General features: G+C 42.4%; 1 protein-coding gene across 5 annotated transcripts in view; it reads left to right on the plus strand.

Annotated features, from left to right (window-relative positions):
* Nucleotides 1–14,123, plus strand: part of DPP6 (dipeptidyl peptidase like 6) — an 898,846-nt gene that overhangs the window by 694,293 nt on the left and 190,430 nt on the right. For all 5 annotated transcript variants that reach the window (XM_078059778.1, XM_078059780.1, XM_078059777.1 and 2 more), the window contains exon 6: nt 9,558–9,610. In XM_078059778.1, the coding sequence (XP_077915904.1) occupies nt 9,558–9,610 (53 nt within the window). The remainder of the gene's footprint in view (nt 1–9,557; nt 9,611–14,123) is intronic.

Genomic DNA, 14,123 nt, shown 5'->3' on the forward strand with positions numbered 1-14,123 from the left:
TTTGGAGATGTATCTTGAAAGAAGTTGCTGTGGCTAATGTCGAAGAGGTTACTGCCTATGTTCTCCTCTAGGATTTTGATGGATTCCTGTCTCACATTGAGGTATTTCATACATTTTGAGTTTATCTTTGTGTATGGTATTAGAGAATGGTCAAGTTTCCTTCTTCTGTATATAGCTCCCCAATTTTCCCAGCACCATTTATTGAAGAGACTGTCTTTTTTTCCATTGCATATTTTTTCCTGCTTTGTCGAAGATTATTTGACCATAGAGTTGAGGGTCCATATATGGGCTCTCTATTCTGTTCCATTGGTCTATATGTCTTTTTTTGTGCTAGTACCATGCTGTCTTGGTGATCACAGCTTTGTAATATAGCTTGAAATCAGGCAATGTGATGCCCCCAACTTTGTTTTTCTTTTTCAACATTTCCTTGGCAACTCAGGGTCTTTTCTGATTCCATACAAATTTTAGGATTATTTGTTCCAGCACTTTGAAAAATGTCATTGGAATTTTGATTGGGATGGCATTGAAGGTATAGATTGCTCTGGGTAGCATAGATATTTTAACAATATTTATTCTTCCAATCCATGAGCATGGAATCTTTTTCCATCTTTTTGTGTCTTCTTCAATTTCTTTCATGAGTGTTCTGTAGTTCCTAGAGTATAGATCCTTTACCTCTTTGGTTAGGTTTGTTCCGAGGTATCTTATGGTTTTTAGTGCTATTGTAAATGGAATCGATTCTCTAATTTCTCTTTCTACAGTTGCATTGTTAGTGTATAAGAAAGCAACTGATTTCTGTGCATTGATTTTGTATCCTGCCACATTACTGAATTGCTGGATGAGTTCTAGTAATTTGGGGGTGGAGTCTTTTGGATTTTCCACATAAAGTATCATGTCATCTGTGAAGAGAGAGAGTTTGACTTCTTCTTTGCCAGTTTGAATACATTTTCCTTCTTTTTGTTGTCTGATTGCTGTTGCTAGAACTTCTAGTACTATGTTGAACAATAGTGGTAAGAGTGGGCATCCTTGACATGTTCCTGATCTTAAGTGAAAGGCTCTTATCTTTTCCCCATTGAGGATGACATTCACTGTGGGTTTTTCATAGGTGGATTTTATGAACTTGAGGAATGTTCCCTTTATCCCTATGCTCTGAAGACTTTTAATCAGGAAAGGAAGCCGTATTTTGTCAAATGCTTTTCTGCATCAATTGAGAGGACCATATGGTTCTTCTCTCTCCTCTTATTAATGTGTTCTATCACACTGATTGATTTGCGAATGTTGAACCACCCTTGCATCCCGGGAATAAATCCCACTTGGTCGTGGTGGATGATCCTTTTAATGTACTGTTGGATCCTATTAGCTAGGATTTTGTTGAGGATTTTGGAATCCATATTCATCAGGGATATCAGTCTGAAATTCTCCTTTTTGATGGGGTCTTTGCCTGGTTTGGGGATCAAGGTAATGCTGGCCTCATAGAATGAGTCTGGAAGCTTTCCTTCTGTTTCTATTTTTTGAAACAGCTTCAGGAGAATAGGTATTGTTTCTTCTTTGAATGTTTGGTAGAATTCCCCAGGGCATCCATCAGGCCCTGGATTCTTGTTTTTTGGGAGGTTTTTGATCACTGCTTCAATCTCGTTACTGGTTATTGGCCTATTCAGGTTGTCAGTTTCTTCCTGTGTCAGTCTTGGGAGTTTATACGTTTCCCGGAAGGCATCCATTTCTTCCAGGTTGCTTAATTTATTGGCATATAGTTGATAATAATTTCTAATAAGTGTTTCTATTTCCTTGGTGTTAGTCGTGATCTCTCCCCTTTCATTCATAATTTTATTAATTTGGATCCTTTCTCTTATCGATTTTATTAATTCTTTCAGAGAACCAGCTTCTAGTTTCATTGATCTGATCTACTGTGTTTCTGGTTTCTAATTCATTGATCTCTGCTCTAATCTTAATTATTTATCTTCTAATGCGTGGCTTAGGCATCGTTTGTTGCTTTTTCTCCAGTTCTTTAAGGTGTAAAGTTAGTTGGTGAATTCGGAATTTTTCTGTTTTTTTGAGTGATGCTCAGATGGCTATGTGTTTTCCCCTTAGGGACCACCTTTGCAGTATACCATAGGTTTTGGAAAGATGTGTTTTCATTCTCATTGGTTTCCATGAATTGTTTACATTCTTTGATTTCCTGGTTGACCCACACATTCTTGAGCAGAGTGGTCTTTAGTTTCCAGGTGTTTGAATTTCTTCCAAATTTTTTCTTGTGATTGAGTTCCAGTTTTAAAGCATTATGGTCTGAGAATATGCAGGGAATAATCTCAATCTTTTGGTATTGGTTGAGACCTGATTTGTGACCCAGTATGTGGTCTATTCTGGAGAAAGTTCCATGTGCACTTGAGAAGAATGAGTATTCTGTTGTTTTAGGGTGGAATGTTCTGTATATATCTATGAGGTCCATCTGGTCCAGTGTGTCATTCAAAGCTCTTGTTTCTTTGTTGATTTTCTGCTTAGATGATCTATTTATTGCTGAGAGTGGAGTATTGAGGTTTCCTACAATTAACATATTATTATGAATATGACTCTTTATTTTGGTTAACAGTTGGCTTATGTAGTTGGCTGCTCCCATGTTGGGGGCATAGATATTTACAATTGTTAGATCTTCTTCTTGGATAGACCTTTTAAGAATGATATACTGTCCTTCTGTGTCTCTAACTATAGTCTTTAGCTTAAAATCTAATTTGTTTGATATAAGAACTGCTACCCCCGCTTTCTTTTGAGGTCCGTTGGCATGGAAGGTGGATCTACATCCCTTCACTTTCAGTCTGGATGTATCTTTAGGTTCAAAATGAGTCTCTTGTAGACAGCATATGGATGGGTCCTGTCTTTTTATCTAATCTGCAACCCTGTGCCATTTTATGGGAGCATTTAGGCTGTTCATGTTGAGAGTGATTATTGAAAAAATACAAATTTATTGTCATGTTGCCTGTGAAGTCCTTGTTTCTATAGATTGTCTCTGTAAATTTCTGTCCTATATCACTCTTGAGGTCTTTCTCCTTTTATAGAACCCCCCTTAATATTTCTTGCAGGGCTGGCTTAGTGGTCACATATTCTTTCAGTTTCTGCCAGTCTTGGAAGCTCTTTATCTCTCCATCCTTTCTAAATGACAGCCTTGCTAGATAAAGTATTCTTGGCTTCATGTTCTTCTCATTTAGTACCCTGAATATGTCTTGCCAGCCCTTTCTGGCTTGCCAGGTCTTGCAATAGGTCTGACATTATTCTGATGTTCCTCCCTCTGTACGTAAGGAATCTCTTCCCCCTAACTGCCCTTAAGATGGTTTCTTTGGTTCTAAGATTTGTGAGTTTTACTATTACATGCTGGGGCTTGTGTCTGTTCTCCTTGATCTTGGGAGGGGTCCTCTCTGCCTCTAGGACATGAATGTTTGTGTCATTCCCCAGATTAGGGAAGTTCTCAGCTATGATTTGCTCAAATATATCTTCTAGGCCTCTCTCTCTCTCCACCCCCTCAGGGATAATTCTGACATTGGAACATTTCATGGCGTCACTTATTTCTCTAATTCTGTTTTCATGGATTTTAAGCTGTTTCTCCCAGGCCTCCTCTTTTTCCTTCTTTTCTATCAGTTTTTCTTCTAGATACTAATTCGTTCTTCTGCCTCGCTTACCCTAGCTGTTAGATTATCTAGATTAGATTGGATCTCACTGATAGCTTTTTTAAATTCTGCCAGATCAGCTCTCATTTCTGCCCTTAGAGACTCTATGTTGCCATTAATTGATTTCTCCATTCTAGCAATCATCTTCATAACTGTTACCCTGAAGTCTATTTCCGACATCTTGCTTATATCTGTATCCATTTGTAAATCTGTGGCAGAAGTCAGTCTCTGAGTCTTTCCTATTTTGGGGGTTCCTCCTCTTAGTCATTCTGTTGAAGGGTGGTTGAGGGAATGTACAGAGTCTGAATTATTGACCACAACCCAAGCAAGATGCACCTGTTTTTTAGGGACCTTAGAATTATCGGCCTCTTGTTCTCCCAGCCTGTCTTCTCGGGGAGGGGCCTGCTGCGCTGTTACTCAGGCAACCCTGTTTAGACAGAGTTGTCCTGCCCCCTGGGGGTGGGGATGAGCTCAGTGAAAACCGGTTTTTTGGGGCTTTTGTTCTCTGGCAGCTTTCCCTGGTGGCTTTCTGCATTTCTTCTGAGAGTCAAAGCAGAAGAGACCGTTTCCAACCCTCTGCCTCAGAACAGATATATCGCAGTCTGTTCTTCAGTGAGCTCTGCAGGCCACACTGTCTCTGTTTCTTTCAGTGCTGCTATAAACTGCAACGTCCTCGGTTGTGCACCCCTTAGCTGCACTCCCAGCCCTCGCTTCCAGGTCCAGGCATGTCTCTGCCCTTTGTGCTTCTAAAACCACCAACCGCCCCCAGTTCACACGTGTGCCCCCGCAACTCCAGGTTTCAGTCCGGTGGGCTGCCCTAAAGTCCGTTCCCTGCCACTACCGGTCTGCGAGTCTGTGCCCGGTCCCCAGCGCGAGAGACTTCTGTGCTCCAGCGGTGCAGGAACCCGAAGTCTCCCTCCTACTTCCATTTATCTTCTGATATCTGCCCCCAAAATCACAGCTCCCTGCTTCATACCTCGAAACCAACCACCGTAGAGATCCAGATATATCTTCTCACAACTCAGGCTGATTTCGTGGGTGTTCAGAGTGGTCTGGTAGATATCCAGCTCAGTTCAAGGGACTGGTTGGAATAGGGTCCCCTACTCCTCCGCCATCCTTTAGGGGAGATTTGAGTTCTATTTTACAAATTTGGGAGAGGTAGTTAGGGACAGGGAGTGGGGAAACATGTAAGGCAGGGTCTTTTACAAAACCTATAAGGCAAGAGTCATGAGGTTCACCAGGGAGCAGAAGGGAGTGGCGTGGAGACCTCAGGGGTTGATCTTGGAAAGGGATTTGGTAGCTTCTTTCTGCAGGAGAGAAAAGTTGGAGGGGAGATCTGCAGTGAGGCCATAGACGTGAAGACTGGGTGGTGGATTAGAGGAGGACTAAAGAAGTTAATTCAGTGCCATTGGAGGATAGATTGACCTGGGGCAGGAAGTCAAGGGAGGCAAAGAATGGAGTCAAGGAGAACTTTGATTTTAGCTCAGTATACTGAGTGATGAAACCACCAACTCAGATAGGAAATATCAAAGGAGAACTGGGTTTTTAGGGTTGTTGAAGAGTTTATTTTGGAGACTATTGAGTTTTTGGTGCTTATGAGGCATGAGGTAGGGATGTCTAGGTGGAAATCTGGTTTAAAACTACAGGAGTGGATGATTTCATCGAAGAAGAAGAAGATACAAAATGAGTCTGCATGAGTGTGCAGAGCGGGGCATGAGTGTGCATGGCGGGGCATGAGTGTGTATGATGAGGCTGAGGTAGTGAAGACCATAGACAAATAAAAAGTATGGCTCCGTGGGAGCAGAGGAGGAGAGAAGATAAGAAGTGTGGGCAGATGTTTCAGAAATAGAAGAAGCAAACCAAATGTGAACTCACCCCATGACAGACTTTTGACTGGTTATTTTTATTCCAATTATTGAATGCCAATAGCAACTATTTTTCATGATATATTAGAAAGAAAATTTGCTGAAATTGCTTTCCCATCTTGTGAATGGTGTTTTGGGTAACAAGTCTTTATATATTAATTTTCCAAGAGAAATTTGATAGTGAAGAAGAAACCAAAGTAACTCAAATCTGTGAACTTCTAAGAGTACACTCTTAGAAAAATAACTGAATGCAATCTTACTAACTTCCAACTCTATACTTTTTTCCCCATGATCAGAAGTATTCAGGGGCACCTGGGTGGCTCAGATGGTTGGCTCAGGTCATGATCCCAGGGTCCTGGGATTGAGTCCCATGTCGGGCTTCCTGCTCATTGGGGAGCCTGCTTCTTCCTCTCCCTCTACTCCCCCCCCCCCCCGCCTGTGCTCTCTCACTTTCTCTGTCAAATAAATAAATAAAATCTTTAAAAAAAAAAAGTATTTAGAGACTATTTTAAAGAAAGAAACACAAATACAACAGATGGAGACCGGGCGGGGGGCGGGGGGGGGAAAGGCTTTATCTTTCTAAGGAACAAATTCTTTCAAGGAGATGTAGCTTTTTTTTTTAAATTCCTTTCAAGATAAGGCATTTGCTCTTTAAAGAGTAGTCTCTTATGCCTGTGGTTCTTTTGGCTCTGGGTTGAGAGGATATTTTGTGGAAGAGAATGCTGTTTGATAGTTCCATCTTGGAGCAAAGAGAAGACTGTTACATCACCTTCTCCCTTTGCTAATTTTTAAAGAGTAACATATAAATCCTAAGTGCACTTTCATTTCTAAGGGTCCCATTTGCATCAACTGTTCACTCTGGAAGGCTTCTTTCATATACATCCTTGGCAGATCCAGCATCTCAGGTCTCCCTGTCTCTTTTTGACTCTGTCCCATTTTTGTTGGAATCTTTCTAATTAGTGATTCAGTTTTCCAGATATTTCACATTTTCCATCCATATTTTTTTTCCTTTTTGCCCCATATTACACACACAGAATGGAGAATGGGTAGTTCTCCCATCTTCTTACCCTTGCCCATATAAGATTATTTTAATTCGGTCTTCTTTTTCTCATTGGCTGCAGTCAGAAGATACTCCCAGGGCTGAATTTCAGAGTTATTTAGTGGTATGTTTAAAGAGGAGTGTTAAGATCAACTTCTAGGTGTCTGGGAATGGCATAACCAGAGGATGAATTGAAATCACTGCTTCCAGAGGGATTAAAGAAATATTCTTTCAACTGCAAAATTTTGCATATTTGTTATATCTGTTGGTATCCTGGATTTTTCGGTTGACAGCAATCAACTTGGACTTGTAACTTGAGTTAAGAGATATGCCCTTTGTTCAGGCAATTTCCAGTGTCGTGATTGGAGAGAGAGAGACTTCAGATCAAATCTTGCTTGAACTTAATTTGAATTCCTTCGGATTCAATTTTCCTATCTTCAGAATAGGATGCTAATACTTGCGTTGGGTGAGTTCCTGGATGCTGAGGAGCCGGCACCCCTCACCTCCATGAAAGCTCACCGCTTACCCCTCAGCTTCATTGGCATCACCATGACTGTTCTCTACAGCCATTTCAAAGACTTCCCTCAGGGTTTTTGGTCTATGAGTGGTCCTCCCAGCACCTCACTTCTGTACTGAAACTGTTTTGATATAAGGAATTTGTTTATCTGCTTGTTTTAGAAGTGGCTGGAGATTTATAGGGAGGGAGTCCAGTAACTTAAGAGTCTGTCCACATTTGATATAATAGGTACCTTTTTTCCTCTGGATTTAGACTAGATATACCATTTACCTATTGCTGTATAAGAAACTACCCAAAACTTAACCGCTTAAGACAACCAACACTTCTTATCTTAAAATTACTGTGGGTCAGGGATTCAAGACCATCTTATCTGAGTGTCTCTGGCTCGTGGTCTGTCAGTGTCAGCCGGGGCTACATCATCTGAAGGTTCAACTAGGGATGAAGACTCTGTGCATCCAAGCTCCCTCATGTGGCTGTGGGCAAGACGCCTCAGCTCCTTGTGGGCTGTTGGTGATCTGCTGGGGAGGAACCTTGGTGGCTCACCACATGGACCTCTCCTTAGGGCTGCTTAGGTGTCCTCACAGCATGGCGGCTGTCTTTCCCCAGAGCAGTGATCCAAAGGAAAGCCAGCAAGAAGCCACAACACCTTTTACAACCTGATCTCAGAAGTCTCACACCATGATTTATGCCACATTCTATTCGATCAAGTCCCTTGGAATTAGGCACCACCCCTTCTTCCCCTCCCCCTCCTCCTTTTTGCCTCCATTCCTCCGCTCTCCTTCCTTTTCCTCTCTCCTCTGCCCTTGCTGTACCTCACTTTCCTATTTTAGCAAACAAAGGTCACCTTTTGCCTGCTTGAGTTATCATGAAACTAGAGTGAGATGAACAGGATGAACAGGTGGCTTTGGAGGAGAGTTTAAGCACACCGTGTAACAGCACCATGTGCCCTGACCTCGGACAAAGGTGGTGTGTCTGTTGAGCTTCTGTTCTTGCTTCTGAGGGAGCTGGTCCATCCCAGAAGCAGTTTAGTCAAAGAACGGGGTCCTCAGGTGGGTGCTCTCTGACCAGAAATCTGCTCAGGACCAGCCCTCCCTTCTCCTGGGGAAGCAGTACCAGGCATCATGTCAGAAACAGCAGAGTGGGTTTGTGTGCTCCTTCTCAGATTGCAGGGGCAGGTCCGGAAGTTCTCCTTCAGATTCTTTGGCTTACTGGCTATTTACTCATAAGGAAAGCAGTATTTGGACAAATTTCCTCATCAGATGCCTACCCACCTCCCTCCAGCAGGCCCCCCCCAGGCCCCATATTTCTGGTGCAGAAGTCTCAGGATCTTCGGAAGCAAAAGAACTTTGGGACTTGAGGGCTGCTGTTTACTTTTATATCTGGATTCTTTTTCTCCAGTAACTGTGATCCACTATGATTATCTCTAAGTTAATCCAGGGGCCCCGATGAGGCGGGGAGTCAGTGAGCTTAGCAGGGTCCTGCCTGTTCTCTTTCTCAGGCTCACTCCATCATCCACACCCCAGTGCATTCCTCTATCCCACATGCTTCACACTGGAACTATCTCCCTTGGCCTCACCCATTACCTTTAGGAAGGTGGTTTTAAATGCTGGTCACTGAACATGTCCCCACACAGGTTTTTGACTCTCAGAAGGTACACGTGTGGAAGAAAGAGAAGTGCGGTATGTTCTTGCTTCAACCCTGCAGATAATCCATCACATTCCAGCTCTGGGGAGGGTCTCTATCCAGAAAGCTGGAGGTGAAGGATGCCAAGAATTCTTGAACTGCATGTTCTCCCCATTTGTGGTCATCCCTTGCATTCTAGTCATTGCATTTATGGGTTAGAGAATCATCTCCTAGCTCAAGATTTTAAGAGAAGCTTCAGGTTGGGGGTTATAGGAGTTTGGAAACACTGTTTTTTGTTACCTTAGTTTTAAAAGCCACACTCCCTCTTGTAATGAGTTCTTAGTTTATTGACCACTCTCTGAAGCTAAAAGATGCACATCACTTTGTACAGAAGGACAGGAGTTTGCCCAGTTAAGCCTATCTTGGTTTCAGTATTCACTGAGGATGCACAATGGAATTTGCCATAATTTACAGGGAACTCCCACAGTACATGGGTCTTCTGGTGTGCTGGGTCTAGCTGACTGACAGCCTCTGGTGACCTCTTCATTCGTCCTGTGCTACATGTCCTTGAGCTGGAAATCTGTGCCCCCGATTTAATCACAAATCAGCCAGCTATGGGGTCGATATCAAGCCTCTGCCCAGTAAACAATGTGCAAATGAAGAAAGTAAAAAAACAGGATATGCAAATTAACTTTCTAAGTAAGTGAAAGACTTTGCCTCCAGGTCTCCTGATTAACTACTTTTCCTCCACTGATGTTTTTCAGGATGCACAGTGATTTGAAAAATATCATGGTCACAGCCTTTGTCTCAATGCTTGCTTTTTTTTTTCTTTCTTTCTTTTTTTGTCTTGTCTGTTTCAGATATACCAACACTCCTACACTGGATATTATGTCCTGAGCAAAATTCCTCATGGGTAAGATTATTCTTTCATTTTCTTTTAATGAGAAATACTCAGAACAAAGAAAGGGTAGAACCCTGAGTAGTTGCTTAATTCATAGAATTAAGGGCAGGAAATGGGGCAGCTTGATTCTGACAGTGAAGTCCCCTGATGTTGTAGGGCTTCCCTGGCTCCTCCCTGTCTAACTGTATCCAGCTTCTAGGAGGTCCCATGAATCTGGTTACTTGCCCATTTGTGAAGTCTCCCGTCCTAGAACAAAGCCACCTATCTCCTGTTCTGGTTGCCGAGGTTTCCCCTTGAGGTCCTGCAGGGCAGGACTATCTCCCCACCCACCCTGCCCTGTAATCAGCTGTGGCCCTCCCAGGTACAGGGGTGGGGAGTGGGGGGGATAGCCCCAGGACTCCCACAGTGTTCTGATTATCTACATAATAGAGTGGCACCCCTAAGCTCATCCGGTCTCTCAAAAATGCATGATTTGGGACCCAAACCTGTGTGTAGGAAGGACAGACATGAGAGCATACATGATTTTATAAGGCTTTCAGTGCTGGGTAGCTATACTCACACACAGCACAGGGATGCATTATCAGGAGCTCAACTCTGGAGTCCAGAGGCAGCAAAAGACACTGGTTAAAGTTTGCTGAAGCCATTTGTTGAGTCAGACGCATGGAGATGGGCTGCTGAACTAGGAATGAGAGGCAGGGATGGCTTTCTGTTTCTCTCCCATCCTCCCCCATCCCCTCCTCCTCTCCCCTCCCCCACCCCCAGCCTTCTTGTTCCATTCCTCCTTCCTCGTCCCCTCCTCCCCTCCTCCACCCCTCTGGGGCTTCTTTCACAATCCTTTGGAAAGGGGAGGGGCTCTGGAAATGCTATGGCTGGTGTTGTATGGATTGTCTATGAATATTTGAGGGAGGCATCCTCATTTTCCTGAATTTAAACAAGCAGCAGGAATTGCTGAAAAGTATTGTTTAATAGGAGAGCATGAACCAGCAACATGGATGTTTACAACTGTGTCCATCTGCTTTCTACTAAGTTTAAGTAGAACATGGGCATCTCTTTGGAAAACAAACACGGAGAAAATAATTTCATTTGGCCTTCAGACAAAGGAGAGATGTATGTAGATATGCAGCAACATGAGATTAACAGTTTCTGTGAGATGAGTAGACAAATCAAGTTCAAAGAAACTTAAGATGAGCCACTGTGGTAAAAATGAAGTATCCATAGGAATTTTTCATTTAAAGCATATTTTAAATATAAACTCAGATGTTTTCCACTAAGGAGGAATTATTCTCTTATTTTTTCAAGCCGATCTGCATCTTCAAAGCTCACGGCAGGCAGGAGTATGATTAAGCCTTGAGATTTATGTGCCCATTGTAGGACAATAGAATGTATTATAGGTGACAGATATTTTTGTTCCATCTTCTATATATTTGTAAAACTCAGAACTGTAAAAGCATCTGATGCTCAATACATTGTGTTAATACTTCACTGCATCAGTCAGAGTTTAGAAAAAGTAGATTTGGACAACCTGACCTAAACCAGCTGCAAACCAGAGGACAAGATAGTCTGTGTTGACGACTTGTTTTCAGTGTTGATGATGATGATGATGATCCCCCCATAGAGAATGTCAACATATAACGGGCTGCCTTCGGTTTTTTTTAAATCATCACAGTAATAATAATTGCCATCATTTATAAATTGACTTTTATGCACCTACACTCCAGCAGGGTAGCCTGCAAGAAAAGCATCCCTACCTGCATTTACAGTGAGAGCTGTAAGGCGTAGCTGCCCCGCATCTCCTAGCTCACGTACAGCCTGGCTGACTCCGAACCCCGTGCTCTCAAGACAACCCCTTGAGTTACGTTAGAGCTGTAAAGATCAGACTTAGTGGTGCTAAAATATTTCTTTTCTGAGGACTATTATACGATTGAAAGATGTAGCAGATGACTCGTTACGTTTACTGGTAAAGAACCCTGGGTGGACGAGAAGGTCTGTGGCCGTCCCATCACCCTGTGCACCGACGTAGCATCTCCAAAGCTGGCAGTGCTTGACCACCCACCTCTCCCTCTTTGTTACGATCGTTTATGGAAAATGAATCAATTCATTTCATGTATTGTCAACATCTAATCTGTATTAATGAGACCATGGTTGAGGCTTCAGGCCTCAGGTTTCTGCATCTTCAGTGACAGCTCCAGCAGTCACCTGAGCAGGTGCTTCACCGGGTGGCAGGAGAAGGACGCAGCCCGCATTCTATGGCTTGTGTCCACGTGGATTTGGGGTAGAGAGGGAAGCACAACTGTGTTTTTAAAACAAAAATAAGTCTGTGTTAAGTTATCAGGATTTACATTACTTATCATACCAAAAACGAAGAGCTTTCCTTGATGCTTCTGAAGACACACATCTGTACATTTCTCCCAATTTCTCACTTCTCTTTCCTCACTTCTCCCCTAAAGACTTCACCGTAAGCCTGAGGCTGTTCGAGCTACTGGATGGGATTAGTTGTCATTTATAACTTGAACGTTGTCTTGGCTTCAGGCTTTCCAACCCATCACGGAGAAGGGTTGAATTAATTTTTCAATGCCATCTGAATCTGGTTTCCTTCCTTTTTGCCAGTGGCAGAAGAATTCAAGGAAGGGTATACCCTTTCTACGGTGTGGTTCACAAGCCAGGAGAGGCCCTCCCTGTCCCGTGCTCTCACTTCCTCCTTCAGAGTTTGGACCTCTGTCTGAGGTGGGAGCCGAGGCCCGTCCTTCTGCACACACTGGCTAGGGTTGTAATGAGAATCCCAAGGCAGCAGGGTTTTCATCTATGCAAAGATCTGAAACCGAAGGGAAAATTTGTTTGACTTCCACGTACTAAATGTTCAAAAAGTGTATTCTTAAAAGACATGTATCTTTTACACAAATCTGTTTGCTAAGGCAGATTTAAAGCTAGTCATTCTTAACATAAAATGTTTCACTAAGTTTTTATATCAGAAAATCAGCAAAATAAAACCATCTTCTTTAATAGAGATTATAGCCAGCTAAACATTTTCTATTAAGGACGCATCATATGAGTGTTTTCATGAAGAATTTTTGTAGACTTAGCTGCTTCTTGACATTTTCCTGACATAATTTTTTTCTGGAATGAATTTTTTCTTTGGCTTGAGTGCTTTTTAAAAAATATATATATTTCTGTATGATTACAATTTCTCATATTTATTAGGATCGTCCTGAAGATCATATGGACTGGTGAAAATTATTCCTTTTATAACATAAATCTATTTTAAGGAAAATCTGGCATATCTCTTAATTGGGAGGCATTGGCAATGTGGGGTTTAGCAAACAAAGTAATAACAGATTAAATATTATTAGACTTTACTTCCTAGCCAGCTGAAATCCTTTCTGTTACAGGGAGGGGAATGATACAACCCCTATAACAATAAAATTCTCAAAGCTAAGGCTTGTTCCATGACACTTGGGTAATTATAATGCCCATGTGATGGATGTTTCAATGTCTGTCTTAAAAGAAATGTCTATAGCCTCAACTATCTATAATTCTCAGTGCTCAGTGCATTCTTTTTTATATCATCTCAATTAGACCTACCACAATTAATATTTAAGACATTCTTGTTTTGCCTCCAGTGGAAGCAAACAAGACAATATAAGTCAATGAGTATTTATTGAAATGCTCCATTGAGTAACAAAAGCATGGTTGCCATCCTTAAGAAGTTCAAAATCCTGTTGAAAAGAAAAGACACAGACTCTGTAACATCATAAAATCAAGTGGCCCAAGTGACTATTTTATTTTATTTATTTTATTTTTATTTTTATTTTTTTTAAAGATTTTATTTATTTATTTGACAGAGACAGTGAGAGCAGGAACTCAAGCAGGGGGAGTGGGAGAGGGAGAAGTAGACTTCCCGCTGAGCAGGGAGCCCGATGTGGGACTCTATCCCAGGACTCTGGGATCATGACCTGAGCCCAAGGCAGCCGCTTAACGACTGAGCCACCCAGGCGCCCCCGAGTGACTATTTTAAACACTGAACGCAGAAGAGAAAGCTGTGGGCATCAGGTCTCATAAAGGAAGTCTGGCTGCAGCTGAGTCTCAAGAGTTGAATAAGTTATTTTTAATAGATGGAGACATAGAGCAGATATTCCAGGTCGGGAAGATCATTAAACAGACTTGACCTTTGCAATGAGCCAGCATCTTCTGGAATTAGTAGAGTTCTAGGCCAGGCCACAGCACGGGTGCTCCCATGGGGCTCTGCGTGGGTAGAGATGGGGTTGGGTGGGTTTTAGGATAGGCCTGCAGTGCAGGGAACCTAAACACTGCCTTGTGTGGTGAGTCTTTACAGTAAGAACACAGGGATCCTTTAGAGCAGTTGTGTTGAAAATGGCAGGCCTGAGTGAGTTTTCACGCATATATAGGAGGGAAGGGAGGTTTGGAGCATGGATTCAATTAGGAGGCCTGGTGGAGAGTAATGAAGGCTGGAATGTGGCAGAGCCCAGTCCGTGTAGAAACCACACTCAGACTGATGACAGGTAGCTGG

This window comes from Halichoerus grypus, chromosome 12 (genome assembly GCF_964656455.1).
Source record: "Halichoerus grypus chromosome 12, mHalGry1.hap1.1, whole genome shotgun sequence".
In the NCBI taxonomy this organism is placed as follows: Eukaryota; Metazoa; Chordata; class Mammalia; order Carnivora; family Phocidae; genus Halichoerus; species Halichoerus grypus.